Source organism: Staurois parvus, unplaced genomic scaffold, assembly GCF_062004578.1.
Source record: "Staurois parvus isolate SC_StPar_1 unplaced genomic scaffold, SC_StPar_1.0 ptg001766l, whole genome shotgun sequence".
NCBI lineage: Eukaryota > Metazoa > Chordata > Amphibia > Anura > Ranidae > Staurois > Staurois parvus.
Window position 1 is genome coordinate 208,413 of NW_028319562.1, and position 17,842 is coordinate 226,254.

The 17,842-nt window shown below is 47.1% G+C and overlaps 1 protein-coding gene across 1 annotated transcript in view; it reads left to right on the plus strand.

The window, feature by feature from the left end:
* The first annotated feature begins 4,332 nt into the window (after positions 1 to 4,332).
* CA7 (carbonic anhydrase 7) overlaps positions 4,333 to 17,842 on the plus strand; it is a 30,624-nt gene continuing 17,114 nt past the window's right edge. Inside the window, exons 1-5 of the mRNA XM_089663778.1 lie at positions 4,333 to 4,391; positions 10,341 to 10,538; positions 14,663 to 14,781; positions 16,251 to 16,346; positions 16,432 to 16,494. Of these exons, the coding sequence (XP_089519904.1) occupies positions 4,352 to 4,391; positions 10,341 to 10,538; positions 14,663 to 14,781; positions 16,251 to 16,346; positions 16,432 to 16,494 (516 nt within the window). The 5' untranslated portion in view covers positions 4,333 to 4,351. The remainder of the gene's footprint in view (positions 4,392 to 10,340; positions 10,539 to 14,662; positions 14,782 to 16,250; positions 16,347 to 16,431; positions 16,495 to 17,842) is intronic.

Below are 17,842 nucleotides of genomic sequence, written 5' to 3' on the forward strand. Positions count from 1 at the left end.
CCCTCCTATAGAACCAGATCCTTCTGTCCCTTTCTCTGACTCTCCTTCCTATAGAACCAGATCCCTCTGCCCCTCTCTCCGACTCTCCTTCCTATAGAACCAGATCCCTCTGTCCCTTTCTCCGACTTTCCTTCCTATAGAACCAGATCCCTCTGTCCCTTTCTCCGACTTTCCTTCCTATAGAACCAGATCCCTCTGTCTTTCTCTCCGACTCTCCTTCCTATAGAACCAGATCCCTCTGTCCCTTTCTCCGACTTTCCTTCCTATAGAACCAGATCCCTCTGTCTTTCTCTCCGACTCTCCTTCCTATAGAACCAGATCCCTCTGTCTTTCTCTCCGACTCTCCTTCCTATAGAACCAGATCCCTCTGCCCCTCTCAATGACTCTCCTTCCTGTAGAACCAGATCTCTCTGTCCCTTTCTCCTTCCTATAGAACCAGATCCCTCTGTCCATCTCTCCGACTCTCCTTCCTATAGAACCAGATCCCCCTGTCCCTCTCTCCGACTCTCCTTCCTATAGAACCAGATCCCTCTGCCCCTCTCTCTGACTCTCCTTCCTATAGAACCAGAACCCTCTGCCCCTCTCTCCGACTCTCCTTCCTATAGAACCAGATCCTTCTGTCCCTTTCTCTGACTCTCCTTCCTATAGAACCAGATCCCTCTGCCCCTCTCTCCGACTCTCCTTCCTATAGAACCAGATCCCTCTATCCACCTCTCCAACTCTCCTTCCTATAGAACCAGATCCCTCTGTCCCTCTCTTTGACTCTCCTTCCTATAGAACCAGATCCCTCTGCCCCTCTCTCCGACTCTCCTTCCTATAGAACCAGATCCCTCTGTCCCTCTCTTTGACTCTCCTTCCTATAGAACCAGATCCCTCTGCCCCTCTCTCCGACTCTCCTTCCTATAGAACCAGATCCCTCTGTCAGTCTCTCTGACTCTCCTTCCTATAAAACCAGATCCCTCTGCCCCTCTCTCTGACTCTCCTTCCTATAGAACCAGAACCCTCTGCCCCTCTCTCCCACTCTCCCTCCTATAGAACCAGATCCTTCTGTCCCTTTCTCTGACTCTCCTTCCTATAGAACCAGATCCCTCTGCCCCTCTCTCCGACTCTCCTTCCTATAGAACCAGATCCCTCTGTCCCTTTCTCCGACTTTCCTTCCTATAGAACCAGATCCCTCTGTCCCTTTCTCCGACTTTCCTTCCTATAGAACCAGATCCCTCTGTCTTTCTCTCCGACTCTCCTTCCTATAGAACCAGATCCCTCTGTCCCTTTCTCCGACTTTCCTTCCTATAGAACCAGATCCCTCTGTCTTTCTCTCCGACTCTCCTTCCTATAGAGCCAGATCCCTCTGTCTTTCTCTCCGACTCTCCTTCCTATAGAACCAGATCCCTCTGCCCCTCTCAATGACTCTCCTTCCTGTAGAACCAGATCTCTCTGTCCCTTTCTCCTTCCTATAGAACCAGATCCCTCTGCCCCTCTCTCCGACTCTCCTTCCTATAGAACCAAATCCCTCTGTCCCTTTCTCTTTCCTATAGAACCAGATCCCTCTGCCCCTCTCTTCAACACTCCTTCCTATAGAACCAGATCCCTCTGTCCCTCTCTCCGACTCTCCTTCCTATAGAACCAGATCCCTCTGTCCCTCTCTCCCACTTCTTCCTATAGAACCAGAACCCTCTGTCTGTCTCTCTGACTCTCTTTCCTATAGAACCAGATCCCTCTGTCCGTCTCTCCGACTCTCCTTCCTATAGAACCAGATTCCTGTGCCCCTCTCTCTGACTCTCCTTCCTATAGAACCAGATCCCTCTGTCCCTCTCTCCGACTCTCCTTCCTATAGAACCAGATCCCTCTGCCCCTCTCTCCGACTCTCCCTCCTATAGAACCAGATCCCTCTGCCCCTCTCTCCGACTCTCCCTCCTATAGAACCAGATCCCTCTGTCCCTCTCTCCGACTCTCCCTCCTATAGAACCAGATCCCTCTGTCCATCTCTCCCATGTTTGTTTAACCCTTACATGACAGGCAATTCTCCAATCCATCCACCACTAATTGTTTCTTATTTCCTCTCTATTGTCCTCCTGATTCCCCCCTCCTTGCAGGCATACAATGGAAATTGTAGGTTGACTGGTGTCACCAGTTTGCTGACAAAACAGAAGAAATGAGAGTGAAATGTCCTAATGGTCCAGTTTCATGTTTACAGATTCCTTTGTGTTTGCATTTAAACAATGAGTGGCCAGGGCCAAGTCAGTGATATTACTGCTGGAGGATGAAAGTCATGGCGTTCTCCACTTCACCACCAACAATGAAACATTTAGTGCAAGAAGAAAGCAAATCGATGATTTTTTCTGCAGTGTAGTCCTGAGAAGGTGCTCACAGACCATCTATCCCCAAGCTTGTTTACCACGACAAACACACTTAGGGCAGCCTCTTCAAGTGAATGGGCTGCCCTATGTGTGCACTCAAAATCACGTGAAAATCATGAGTGTGAACGGGGCCTAATGGTGTTTAACACCTCGGTCACATCAAGCTCAACGTTGAAATTGTGCGACTTACAGTGAAGTGTTCGGTGAGTTAAAAAAAACGCCCCAAAAATGCCTCTTCCCATTGAAATCAATGGAAAAAAATCTGAAAAGCACCTTAAAAACATGTCAAAAACGTCTATGAGAAGCGTTTTTGGCGCAGTTTTTAAGTCACATATCCTTTAAAAATGCCCAGAAAGCGTGGCAAAAGCGCGGTAAAAAAGTCTATGTGTTTTTGTGGCGGATCAGTGTGAAAGTAGCCTTAGCCTTAAAAAAAAAGCATCTGAAAAGCTCATGAAAAATGCTTCCCTGTGTAAGTGAATGTATATCTATGCATGTTTTCACACTGGCGCGTTGCACTTGCAGTGCGGTGTAAAAACTCTTGCTTGCAGCATCTTTGGGGCATGTTTGGGGAGTTAAAAAAAAGCCCCAAAAACCCTTCTTTCCATTGAAATCAATGGAAAACGCCTGAAAAGCGTTTTAAAAATGCCTCAAAAATGTCTCTGAGAAGTGTTTTTGGTGCAGTTTTTAAGACACATATCCTTTAAAAAAATGCCCCAAAAGTGCGGTAAAAACGCCTATGCATTTTTGCTGTATTTTTGCTGAGGATCACTGTGAAAGTAGGCCTTAGGCTTTCACACTGAGGATTTTTGAAGCATTTTTGCCTTAAAAAAAAAGTGCCTGAAAAGCTCAAGAAAAATGCTTCCCTATGTATGTGATTGTATAGCTATGTATGTTTTCACACTGAGGCGTTGCGGTGTGGTGTAAAAACTCCTTCTGGCAGCATCTTTGGGGCATGTTTGGAGAGTTAAAAAAACATCCCAAAAACACCTCTTCCCATTGAAATCAATGGAAAATGCCTGAAAAGTGCCGCAAAAACGCCTCTGAGAAGCATTTTTGGTGCAGTTTTTAAGTCACTTGATTTAAAAAACGCTCAGAAAGCACGACAAAAACGCCTATGTGTTTTTGCTGTGTTTTTGCGGCGGATCAGTGTGAAAGTAGCCTTAGGAATTTTTGAAGAGTTTTTGCATTTAAAAAAGCGCTTGAAAAACTCAAGAAAAATGCTTCCCTATGTATGTGTATGTATATCTATCCATGTACATCTTGCAGCATCTTTGGGGAGTTAAAAAAAATGCCCCAAAAATGCCTCTTCCCATTGAAATCAATGGAAAAAGCCTGAAAAGTGCCGCAAAAACGCCTCTGTGAAGCATTTTTGGGGCAGTTTTAAAAAACGTTCCGAAAGCGCCGCAAAAACGCTTCTTGGTGTGCTTACTGAGATAGTTAATTTCCTTTTCAAGATTGAAAATGATGTTGGAAGTTTTTTTTCAAATGATTTTCTAATTTTTTAAGGTCAATCGTTGGATAGAAAGTGATGTGTATAAGCAGTATGGGAAGAGGAGTGGGAATCATTCAGAAAATAAATGAGGTTTAATGTTGAAAATGATTGGAAAAATATTGAAATTTGCTGGCCAATTTCCGACACAATAAGTGGGCCATCGAAGGTCAGACCGAAAGAAAGTTTCGATTTTGTTTTCAAATTTTCCGTTCCTTTTCTACTCATCTATGGCCAGCTGTAGGAATACTCTGTAGTTGTCCTTTAAATGGTGGACTGTGTCTGATGATCGCTCATACTCTCCGTCCCTGACAGTAAAGAGGAGAGGTGGGGTGAGAAGAAGTTGGGCAGTTCCTGTGTTCCTCCTGTAATCAGCTGGATTGCCCCTCCCTGCACACTGTCCCTTTAAGAGTTTGATTGACAGCTGGAGTGTGCAGTATAAAAGCTGCAGGTGAGGTGCAGCCCGGAGTATACGGGAACCAGAGCCCATCTGCAGCGTGTGACAATGACGGGACAGCACTGCTGGGGATACGGCGAGGAGGATGGTAATTCTCTGATCATAATAATCTCCTTCTGCACATTCCTCGGTGTATTAGCCGCACACAAGGCTCTGCATTCACACTCTGGAGTCCACTTTCCTATCATCCTCATCCACACTCTACATACCTGCACATCCCAGCACCGGGGACACCAACGTGCCAGGGACCACTGCTATTGCCCTGTGCCAAGCCCCAACGCTTGGAGACGGGGGGTACGGCACAGCTGTGGGAAGTAGATAAATGCCGCACAGACATCGCAAAAATAATTCAACCAGAGGAAAAGAAATCTCTGATCGAGTATTGAGGTACAGCGCTGGCCAGAGCTACAGAGGACAGGACTTGGGGTGATTATTTTGGGTGATTGTAAAATGAGCAAATAGGGTGTCCAGGCAATGGGGGAAGTGAACAGAATTCTGGGGTGTATCACCAAAGGGATCGGAAGAAGGAGGTCCTGATTCCTCTATATAGATCTTTATATCACTAGAGGGGTCACCGGCAGGAGGAAGGAGGTCCTGATTCCTCTATACAGATCTTTATATCACTAGAGGGGTCACCGGCAGGAGGAAGGAGGTCCTGATTCCTCTATATAGATCTTTATATCACTAGAGGGGTCACCGGCAGGAGGAAGGAGGTCCTGATTCCTCTATACAGATCTTTATATCACTAGAGGGGTCACCGGCAGGAGGAAGGAGGTCCTGATTCCTCTATATAGATCTTTATATCACTAGAATGATCACCGGCAGGAGGAAGGAGGTCCTGATTCCTCTGTATAGATCTTCATATCACTAGAAGGATCACCGGCAGGAGGAAGGAGGTCCCGATTCCTCTGTATACATCTTTATATCACTAGAGGGGTCACCGGCAGGAGGAAGGAGGTCCCGAGTCCTCTATATAGATCTTTATATCACTAGAGGGGTCACCGGCAGGAGGAAGGATATCCCGATTCCTCTATATAGATCTTTACATCACTAGAGGGGTCTCCAGCAGGAGGAAGGAGGTCCTGATTCCCGTATATAGATCGATATCACTAGAGGGGTCACCATCAGGAGGAAAGAGGTCCTGATTCCTCTATTTAGATCTTTATATCACTAGAAGGATCACCAGCAGGAGGAAGGAGGTCCTGATTTCTCTATATACATCTTTACATGACTAGATGGGTCACCAGCAGGAGGGAGGAGGCAGGGATGTATTCACCACAAGGCAAACAAGGCATTTGCCTAGGGTGGCATTTTTCAGGGGGTCAGCATTTTTTCAGGGGGGTAGTGCTGTCCCCTAAAGAAGGGACACATGCAGCACGGGGACCAGGTGGGATCTGGGAGAGGCTGTGGGCTGATTGATGGTGTATGCAGAGCTTGACTCTTGTTCCTGGGGATGTCTGGAGCTGTGAGGGTAAGTGTCTTATCTCTGCCAGTGTATGGGGGGCAGTGGTAGTGGAAGTCTCTCGAGGGGGCAGGGGGGGGGGGCTGGGGTGTTGTTGGTCAATGTCAGGCTCTCTTCGTGGGGGAGGGGGGTGTTGACTGGTGTCAGGGTCTCTTCATAGGGGGAGAGCAATTTTTGTGTTGCCTAGGACAGCACAAAACCTAAATACACCACTGGAAGGAGGTCCTGATCCCTCTATATAGACCTTTACTTCACTAGAGGGATCACCGGCAGGAGGAAGGAGGTCCTGATCCCTCTATATAGACCTTTACTTCACTAGAGGGATCACCGACAGGAGGAAGGAGGTCCTGATTCCTCTATATAGATCATTATATCACTAGAAGGATCACCAGCAGGAGGAAGGAGGTCCTGATTCCTTTTCATAAAACTTTCACTATCGCCTTACTCCTGCTGGTGACCCCTCTAGTGATATAAAGATCTATATAGTGGAATCAGGACCTCCTTCTTCCTGATGGTGATCCCTCTGGTGATATAAAGATCTATATAGAGGAATCAGGACCTCCTTCCTCCTGCTGGTGACCCCTCTGGTGATATAAAGATCTATATAGAGGAATCAGGACCTCCTTCCTCCTGCTGGTGACCCCTCTAGTGATATAAAGATCTATATAGTGGAATCAGGACCTCCTTCTTCCTGATGGTGATCCCTCTGGTGATATAAAGATCTATATAGAGGAATCAGGACCTCCTTCCTCCTGCTGGTGACCCCTCTGGTGATATAAAGATCTATATAGAGGAATCAGGACCTCCTTCCTCCTGCTGGTGACCCCTCTAGTGATATAAAGATCTATATAGAGGAATCAGGACCTCCTTCCTCCTGCCGGTGATCCCTCTAGTGAAGTAAAGGTCTATATAGAGGAATCAGGACCTCCTTCCTCCTGCTGGTGATCCCTCTATTATCCCATTGATTGGTTGAAGCAGTGAAGTCACACTTTCAGCATGTGGTCAGTGAGGGGTTAGGTGCCTGGTAGCTGGCGATGGTGCTCGCCCCTTACATGGCTCCTGTGGATTGTGATGCGCACACACAACATTCTGGAGCTTTCATTGTAAACGTTGCTGCAGGTTCAATTTTCATGATGTGATTACGAGGGGAGAGTTCAATGTCCGCCCCGGTTGTGTTTTGTGGACTGTGAACACATTGTATACCAATATAAAAATATTTACAATACACAAAAACACAAATAAAATCTGAATGAACCCATGACCATCACTAACAGGAGAGAAGCCTCGGCTCCTCTCCTCTCATTGGGGATGAAGGTGAAGATGTGAGCTGTGCATTGTGCAGATACAGACGCGGTAGCAGTCTCTTGTAACTTGACAAGAATCTCTAGCATGTAAAATGGCAGCAGACTCCTCCACGGAGCCAGCCTACTGCTTCCATCAGGACCGAGGGCTCTTGAGAGCAGTACCGAGGCAGGGTGCTCTGATGTTTTCAGGAACCTGTGTACAGCACCCTGCCAGCCCCTCCCACCAGCCATGGTCTGGCTGAATTGCATGGAGAAGCACAGAGGCCCAGTGATGACATCATTGCGACAAAAATAAAGTATGAAATGAAATCAGGCTGGCATGTCCTCTTGTTAAGTCGGTAATAACAGTCTCTAATTGTCTGTTAAACTTAGCAGCTGAAATCCGGCTTCTTCTCCTCTCCCTCCAGCTGGCTTTCAGCCAGCTTCCCACCGGCAGCTGCGAGCACACATCAGGATCCTTCAGGATGGGGAGGAAGGGAAGGGTCCAGTAAATATGGCACATTTACCGGCCCTTTCCTTTCCTTAATGAACACAATGAGTGATCCATACCGATCACTCACTGTGTTCATTCATAACTGAAGCATAGTGAATTGTTTTGTTTTTTTTTGTGGGGAGGCTGTTAGGTTGGCTATATGGGGCTCCGTGGTTTCTAACAGCAGCCCTGGTTGTGGCAGGGAGATTTCTCATTGATAAATCCACGCTGTGGGAATGTGGATCTCTATAGGACCCCCTTATATATCATTTATATTGATTTATTGTATGATAGACGGGGGATGGGAGTTCTGCGTCTCCCTGAACACTTTCCTGTCCTCCTTCATAGGATGACCCCACAAGAGATCCCTTTACACCGTGATATCCGATCTGCGGAGCTCAGGAAATGAGACTTTCCTCTGCTCCTGTCTTCACCCCAAGTAGAGGATGATATTACGTCCTCTGTGAACGACCACAGCGATTTTCTTCTATGAGGACGCAGAATGCGAATTTCACCTCTGAGACGATCATAGTGAGCACTCTGCGGGAAAATGCAAACCAGGACTAGAAGACCTCATGCACACATGGCATTTTTTCTGCCACTTCATGTTACCTGGTGTCCATGCACACATAGGTGTTTAGAAGCTTTTATTGGCAGGGGCATTTACCAGCAGGAACCCCCCCCCCCCAGGGCCAGTGCGTCCGTGAGCAGCAGCGTGTTGGCAGAAAAAACACTTGATGCATGTAATTGTTTGTTACGTGTTTAGCGCATGAGCGTTAATTAATTTCAATGTTCAGAAGAAATTATTATTCTGGCCAATGAAATTGAATTAACGCCCAAGCACTTGATGCCTGTAAACGCGCCTAAACGCTTGTAAAAGCGCCAGACACTTTTGCAAGTGTCAGACGATTTTTCTGCCAAAATGCTGTTTGCTCCTGTCTTCTCTGATCCTCCCCTTCTTCCACTGTCCCCCTCTTATCTGCTAAGACATATCGTGTGGAGTCACTTTGCACATGCTCAGTTTGGTCTGTATTGCTAGAGAGGTTTGTTTTTTTTTCCCCTTGGGAGAGTGCATGTGATCAGCACTGTCCAGACCAGGGGCGGACTGACAACTCATGGGGCCCCCGGGTAATAGGGGATCATGGGGCCCCTGTGTCCTTGCCCAAACTCAAAAAAGCCTATGAAAAAGGTACCAGGGGAATCTCATGGGGCCCCCTACTGACCCTGGGCCCTCGGGCAGTGCCTGAGTTTCCAAATGGTCAGTCCGCCCCTGGTCCAGATAGAAGTCAGGGGTTCTGCATCATCCTAGAGTAAAAGGAAAACTCCTCCTACAAGCTTTAACCATTGCTCAGCTGGACACTGATAGAAGTCACAAGACTGCTCCAACTGCTGATGAGAAAAGGTATTTAGCAGTTTATATTTACTAAAATAATTGTATTTCTATGTAGTGTGTACTGTAGAAGACCAGATATAGTGACTGCAGGGTCCTGGGAGACCAGATATAGTGAATGCAAGGTCCGTGGAGACCGGATATAGTGAATGCAGGGTCCGGGGAGACCAGATATAGTGAATGCAGGGTCCGGGGAGAGCGGATATAGTGAATGCAGGGTCCGGGGAGACCAGATATAGTGAATGCAGGGTCCGGGGAGACCAGATATAGTGAATGCAGGGTCCGGGGAGACCAGATATAGTGAATGCAGGGTCCGGGGAGACCAGATATAGTGAATGCAGGGTCCGGGGAGAGCGGATATAGTGAATGCAGGGTCCGGGGAGACCAGATATAGTGAATGCAGGGTTCGGGGAGACCAGATATAGTGAATGTACGGTCCGGGGAGAGCGGATATAGTGAATGCGGGGTCCGGGGAGACCAGATATAGTGAATGCAGGGTCCGGGGAGACCCTGATATAGTGAATGCAGGGTCCTGGGAGACCAGATATAGTGAATGCAGGATCTGGGGAGACCAGATATAGTGAATGCAGGATCTGGGGAGAGCAGATATAGTGAATGCAGGGTCCGGGGAGACCAGATATAGTGAATGCAGGGTCCGAGGAGACCGGATATAGTGAATGCAGGGTCCGGGGAGACCAGATATAGTGAATGCAGGGTCCGGGGAGACCCTGATATAGTGAATGCAGGGTCCTGGGAGACCAGATATAGTGAATGCAGGATCTGGGGAGACCAGATATAGTGAATGCAGGATCTGGGGAGAGCAGATATAGTGAATGCAGGGTCCGGGGAGACCAGATATAGTGAATGCAGGGTCCGAGGAGAGCGGATATAGTGAATGCAGGATCTGGGGAGACCAGATATAGTGAATGCAGGGTCCGAGGAGACCAGATATAGTGAATGCAGGGTCCGGGGAGACCGGATATAGTGAATGCAGGGTCTGGGGAGACCAGATATAGTCTGCATACAAATACAGCCTGCCTAGCAATGCCCACTCCTCCAGACTGACACCCACCCATCAAGACATTTTGATATTTGCATAACTCCTCCCATGATCCAGCCCACTGCTTTTATCAGGGCTCTTGAGAGGAGTACTGGGACAGGGTGCTGCCATGTTTTTAGGAAGCTATGTACAGCATCCTACCAGGACCTGCCCACCACCCATGATCTGCCTTGCATTGCATAGAGAGACCCAGTAAAGCCATTGTTTCAGTGACAGATCAGGTTGAGCTCAGACATCAGTCAGGAAGCAGAGCTGAGACTCCCTAAAACAAATTCCTGACTGCAGCCTTAATACTGGTGCCTTTTGTAGAGTGGATTGTCACTAACTGTCTACCTACCTCCATCTCCAGGTCCCTCCGAGTGGCACCGCTACTTCCCCATCGCCCAGGGAAACCGTCAGTCCCCCATCAATATTGTGGCCAGTCAGGCCGTCTTTGACCCCAGCCTAAAAGCCCTGGTGGTGTCCTATGACCAGTCCACGTCCATCAGCCTCTCCAACAATGGTCACTCTGTCATGGTGGAGTTCGATGACAATGACGACACAACAGGTGAGAGTGCAGGGCCACTAATTAAAGGGCCACCTCATATCATGACATCAGCGGTGGTAATGACCTTCATACATGCAGATGTAAAGTATTCACACGACCATGGAGTCAATGTATCAGAAATGAAGATGGTATCAAAAGATAAAGCCAACGCGTTTCAGGGATCAGCACTCCCCTTCATCAGGGCTAAAAGAAGAAGATAACTTAAAATATTGTGATTAATATAAACCATGAAACTATTTGTGGTGATTTATCAGAGTTATGATATTTTATTGTTTTGTCCTTTTAGCCCTGATGAAGAGAGCTTTGGGCTTGGGAACATGTAGGCTTTATCTTATGACCTTCTATTGGGATTTGTGGTGTGCTCCTCTTGTTATATACTTTGGCCTCAAATTGCCTCACTTCCTTCCATGTCACTGACACAGGCAGGGGCAAGAAATCCGTCCAATGGGGGCAAAGCCTCATCCCTTCATCCGAAATACAGAAGGAAAAAATAGGAAAGAAAAATAAGTCTCCGGATCCACTTTATATAGATACATGAAATCTTCTTCATACTGCAACATTGGGGCCCAGCGAGGCCACACATAGACCAATGATTGCCGGAGGTCTGATACTGTTTATGTTTGCACTGACAGTCCATATTTCGGGATAAGGTGTCAGGAGAGCCAATCCTTTTTGCCGGTCTAAGCTGCACTGGAAGAGCGGATCTCCAGAAATCTGGTGCAGAAAAGAACTGAAAATAAAATCACAGAAATGAGTATTCCATCACATAGACATTTCCGACTCTTTCCTCTGCTTTCCTTCTACAGAGTGTGTAAAGATGAGTCTGACCATACCACCTACCGCCCTCTGTGACCTAACAGACCTGCCCCTTCTCTCATCAGACACACCCCCTCTAGGGTCAGACACGCCCCCTCTAGGATCAGACACGCCTTCTCTAGGATCAGACACCCCCCCCTCTCGGATCAGACACGCCTTCTCTAGGATCAGACACACACCCTCTTGTATCAGACACTCCTTCTCTAGGATCAGACACACCCCCTCTCGGATCAGACACTCCTTCTCTAGGATCAGACACACCCCCTCTTGGATCAGACACTCCTTCTCTAGGATCAGACACACCCCCTCTCGGATCAGACACTCCTTCTCTAGGATCAGACACACCCCCTCTTGGATCAGACACTCCTTCTCTAGGATCAGACACACCCCCTCTCGGATCAGACACTCCTTCTCTAGGATCAGACACACCCCCTCTCGGATCAGACACTCCTTCTCTAGGATCAGACACACACCCTCTCTTCCCCAGCATTACATGTCTCAATGAGGACCCTTTTGATTAGAGATGTGTCTGTGCTTACTATACCAACATAGAGCACATGAGGGGAGAGCATGAAGTCCCAGTCTGACCATACTGCCCAGTGCACTCTGTAACCTAACAGACCCGGTCAGACACTCCCCTCTCTGGTCAGACATGCCCCTTCTGGTAAGACATGTCCCTTCTGGTTAGACACACCCTCTCTCTGGTCAGACATGCCCCTTCTGGTTAGACACACCCTCTCTCTGGTCAGACATGCCCCTTCTGGTTAGACACACCCTCTCTCTGTCAGATATATCCCATCTCTGGTTAGACACACCCCCTCTCTGGTCAGACAAGCCCCATCTCTGGTTAGACACACCCCTCTATGTCAGACACACACCCTTTCTGGTTAGACAAGCCCCATCTCTGGTTGGACATACGCCCTCTCTGTCTGATATGTTCCATCTCTGGTTAGACACACCCCCTCTCTGTCTGATATGTCCCATCTCTGGTTAGACACACCCCCTCTCTGATCAGACAAGCCCTATCTCTGGTTAGACACACCCCCTCTCTGGTCAGACATGCCCCCTCTCTGGTCAGACATGCCCCCTCTCTTCCCCACCATTACACATCTCATTGAGGACCCTTGTGATTAGGGGTGTGTCTATTACGTCCCAACATAGAGCACAGCAGAGGAGAGCAGAAACTGCAGGAAGTCCCATAGGCACCAGAGTCTGACCACACTGCCCATTGAACTCTGTAACCTAACAGAACCAGTCAGACACACCCCTTCTCTGTTCAGACCCACCCCCTCTCTGGTCAGACACACCCCCTCTCTGGGCAGATTCCCCCCCCCAGGTCAGACACTTCCCTCTCTGGTCAGACGCACCCCCGGGTCAGACACTCCCCTTTCTGGACAGACTTACCCCCCATGTCAGACACTCCCCTCTCTGGTCAGACCCCCCCGGTCAGAGACTCCCCTTTCTGGACAGATTACCCCCCCCACCCCTGGGTCAGACACTTCCCTCACTGATCAGACCCCCCGCCCAGGTCAGACACTCCCCTCTCTAGTCAGATATCCCCCCTTTCTGGTCAGCCTGGCCCCTCGATCAGACACTCCCCTCTCTGGTCAGATGCCCCCCCAGGTCATACACTCCCCCTTCTGGACAGATTACCATCCCCCCCGGGGCAGACGCTTCCCTCTCTGGTCAGACTTCCCCCCCCCAGATCAGACACTCCCTTGTCTGGTCAGATAACCCCCTCTTTCTGGTCAGACACTCCCCTCTCTGGTCATACTCCAACCCGGGTCAGACACTCCCATTTCTTGTCAGATCACCCCCACTCCCCAGATCAGACACTCCCCTCTCTGGCCAGACACTCCCTTTTCTGGTCAGATTGCCCCCCCTCCCCAGATCAGACACTCCTCTCTCTGACCAGACACTCCCCTTTCTGGTCAGAGTACCCCCTGTGCGTATCAGACACTCACCTTACTGGTCAGAGTACCCCCTGCGCGTATCAGACACTCCCCTCTCTGGTCAGACACTCCCCTTTCTGGTCAGAGTACCCCCTGTGCGTATCAGACACTCCCCTTACTGGTCAGAGTACCCCCTGCGCGTATCAGACACTCCCCTCTCTGGTCAGACACGCCCCTCTCTGGTCAGAGTACCCCCTGCGCGTATCAGACACTCCCCTCTCTGGTCAGACACTCCCCTTTCTGGTCAGAGTACCCCCTGTGCGTATCAGACACTCCCCTTACTGGTCAGAGTACCCCCTGCGCGTATCAGACACTCCCCTCTCTGGTCAGACACGCCCCTCTCTGGTCAGAGTACCCCTTGTGCATATCAGACACTCCCCTTTCTGGTCAGAGTACCCCCTGCGCGTATCAGACACTCCCCTCTCCGGTCAGACACGCCCCTCTCTGGTCAGACACGCCCCCTCTCCACCAGCTTTCCATGTTTCAGTGGGGACACTTGTGATAAGGGGTGTGTCTGTTACTGGCACTGCCAACATAGAGCACTGGAGGGGAGGGCGGGGATTGCATTTAACAAACAAACCAGACATTTTATGACAGATCCAAGTGACAGATAAATATTATCAGATGAAATCAATGAGCTTCCAGCACACCAAGCTGGCCCATAAAGTGTTTGCCACAACACAGCCTAGCATTGCCCTGGTAGGTTGCAGTAATAGACACATTAATGTATAGAGATATATTGGCCCTAGGATGGTAGCCACGTAAGATCGTCCCATCTTCATTACTCCAGAAATTCGGCCTGGGCCTATATGAGACACATTGGACTCGTACTACTGAGAATGTTTGTTTTTTCAGGCTTTTTTGTGCAGTTTGCGCTCTGTTGTCTCACCCCCGGAGACGTCTCCATCCACCGCAAAATCGCCAAATCCTGAATCACTTTGTCCTGAGATCACTAAGACTGATTACATTCACCGCAGAGCTGGGCGGCCCAATATTTACCCAACGGGTGGATGAAGCGAGCACAGTGCTGAACAAGACTTTACTAATTTGTACTCTCTGTCTGGATGAAGATAATCGCTGCCCGGGACCAATCACCAATCAGATGTTCCAGAACTATTACAGCAATACAAATCAAATCAGTTATGGGTGGATCCCGTGCTGCCCTCTATGCGGGGCTCGGCTCTCCATAGACTGCAGCTTCCACCTTCCCTCCCTGTCATTGTGCTACATTGTATCATGACAAAGGGAAACTGATGAGTCAAGCACACATCTCTGGCCACAATGTTACATTAAGAAACCTCTTCAGATTTTATATATACATTTTGCAACTTTAATTTTTTAATATTTGTCATGCAGTGATCAGAGGAGGACCCCTTAATGACTCGTACAGGCTCAAGCAGTTCCACTTCCACTGGGGCACCCAACGCCACGAGGGATCAGAACACACGGTGGACGGGAAGTCTTTCCCATGTGAGGTGAGTAATGGCCGAAATTCGGACTCCTAACAAGGACAGTGCTAGGCACCGATGGAAGCAGGAGGCTGTGATTGGCTACTGGAGTATTGTAAACTCTGCAAACAGAACTGCTTCACTCTAAGCTGGCATATATACGCACTCCATTCACACTTGTGCCACTTGTCATGTGACTTTGGACACTAAAGTCGCATGACAAGTCACACTTCATGGAAACAGAACTGCTTCACTCTAAGGCTGGTATATACGCACTCCATTCACACTTGTGCAACTTTGATGCAACTTCAATGCAACCTTGGATGGGTGCGACTTAGATGCAACTTTGGCCAATGATAATGGACAACTGGTATATATGCACTCCATTCACACTTGTGCCACTTGTCGTGACTTTGGACACTAAAGTCGCATGACAAGACACCCCATGGAAACAGAACTGCTTCACTGTAAGGCTGACATATATGCACTCCATTCACACTTGTGCGACTTTGATGCAACTTCAGTGCAACTTTGGATGAGTGTGACTTAGATGCGGCTTTGGCTTTGACCAATGATAAATATGCTGCGACTGCCCGTTACTTACATGTTACAAGTTAGTCCTGTGCAGACTCTCCTCTAAATATGAGGGGACCACCCACTCGTGGACCTAATCCTTAATGAGCGATCTGTGCTGATCATTCACTGTGTTCATTCATAACTGAAGCATAGTAAACTGTGTTTTTTTTTTGGGTGGGGGGAGGGAGCCTATCAGGTTGGCTGTATGGGGCCCCGTGGTTTCTAACAGCAGCCCTGTCAGCATATTATTATTATTACAGGCACTTATATAGCGCTTTCAATTTACACAGCACTTTACATATATATTGTACATTAACTTCAGTCCCTAACCCTCAAGAAGCGTACAATCTAAGGTCCCTAACTCACATTCATACATACACATACTAGGACCAAATTAGACAGGAACCAATTAACCTACCAGCATGTCTTTGGAGTGTAAGAGGAAACCGGAGTAGCCAGAGGAAACCCACGCAGGCACACAGAGAACATGCAAACTCCAGGCAGGTGGTGCCGTGGTTGGGATTCGAACCAACGACCCTAGGGCTGCCAGGCGGAAGTGCTAACCTGTCTAAATTGGCCCTAGTATGTGTAGCACACATAGAGGCAGGGTTTAGATGGGCCTTTCCAATAAGTAGACGGGGACTGAGTGGGTCCGTATGGTCAGTGGGAGGACTTTAGGCAGACTGGGGGCAGGGCTGGTTTAGAAGAGTTCATGTTTTATTTCTCATTTATTGCAAGTTTTATAGATATTTTATTTTTGCAAACAAAAAAAGTTTTTAAAAAAATAATAAAACATTTTTTGGAAACAGTACATAGGGAAAATTAATTCCCAATTGGCAGTAAAGTCACAGTTTGTCGTCTGATTGGACGGGCCGCTGATGCCTATTAAATTGATGCAACTTGATCTTTTTCTCCTGCAGCTCCATCTGGTTCACTGGAACGCAAAATCGTACCCCACGTTCGCAGAAGCAGCCGCCAAGTCCGACGGTTTGGTTGTCATCGGGGTCTTCCTGCAAGTGAGTATTTCCGTCCAATCACAGGACACACGGACAGATGCCTTCTGTTAAATGCTGAGATCTAATCCAGAATGTCTCTTTCCAGATTGGAGAGGAACACCCGAGCCTGAACCGGCTGACCGACGCGCTCTACATGGTGAGATTCAAGGTGAGTGGGACTTTGATCTTCTCACATTTTGTACCCGTACATCTGCCTGCCATATTAACAATGAATGGCACCACAAGTGCGACGCATGTTTTTCACGTGTTCCATGAATGTGCAGGAGAACACGCCCTTTTTGCTCATATCCACAGAACGCTTAGATTTGATTGCAGCCTTAGCAACACATGGCTGTCTTCTGATGTATTCCTCATGTGACTCAACGCACGATTGCAAGTCTCTGCAAGTGGTAACAAGTGCTTCCAATGGTCACATGATCCTAAAATAGGTGTTGTATTGGGAGCCCTTTTCTGCTGAGATAAAATCAATCAGCACCACAGTATGTGGATTTTAACTAGTCTGAGCTGAGCTGTAGCTTTGCATTCTGAGAGAGGAACAGTAAAGCGCAGATCCAACCCCCACCCCCGCCCCTCATGCCCCCATCAGTCAGAGAATGACATTTATTAATAAAACCTTTCTATGTCTCCTAGATTGTAAGCTCCAATGACCTCCTTTCCCTCTTGTATTGAACTGTATTGTTGCTGTATTGTCTCCCGTTATATTGTAAAGCGCTGAGCAAACTGTTGGCGCTATATAAATCCTGTATAATAATAATAATATATAAATCCTGTATAATAATAATAATATATAAATCCTGTATAATAATAATAATATATAAATCCTGTATAATAATAATATATAAATCCTGTATAATAATAATAATAATATATAAATCCTATATAATAATAATAATATATAAATCCTGTATAATAATAATATATAAATCCTGTATAATAATAATAATAATATAAATTCTGTATAATAATAATAATATATAAATCCTGTATAATAATAATATAAATCCTGTATAATAATAATAATATATAAATCCTGTATAATAATAATATATAAATCCTGTATAATAATAATAATAATAATATATAAATCCTGTATAATAATAATATATAAATCCTGTATAATAATAATATATAAATCCTGTATAATAATAATAATAATATAAATCCTGTATAATAATAATAATAATAATATATAAATCCTGTATAATAATAATAATATATAAATCCTGTATAATAATAATAATAATAATAATATATAAATCCTGTATAATAATAATAATAATATGTTCATAACATGCCTTATTTTAGACTCAGTGATGTCTAGGTCTCTGTGCTTCTCTATGCAATGCAGCCAGATTATGACAGGTGGGAGGGGCTGTCAGGATGCTGTTAATAGCTTGCTTAAAAAAAATCACAGCACCCTGTCTCAATACTTCTCCCAAGAGCCCTCAGTCCTGTTGCATGCAGTGGGAGGAGTTATGCAAATAGCAGCATGGGTG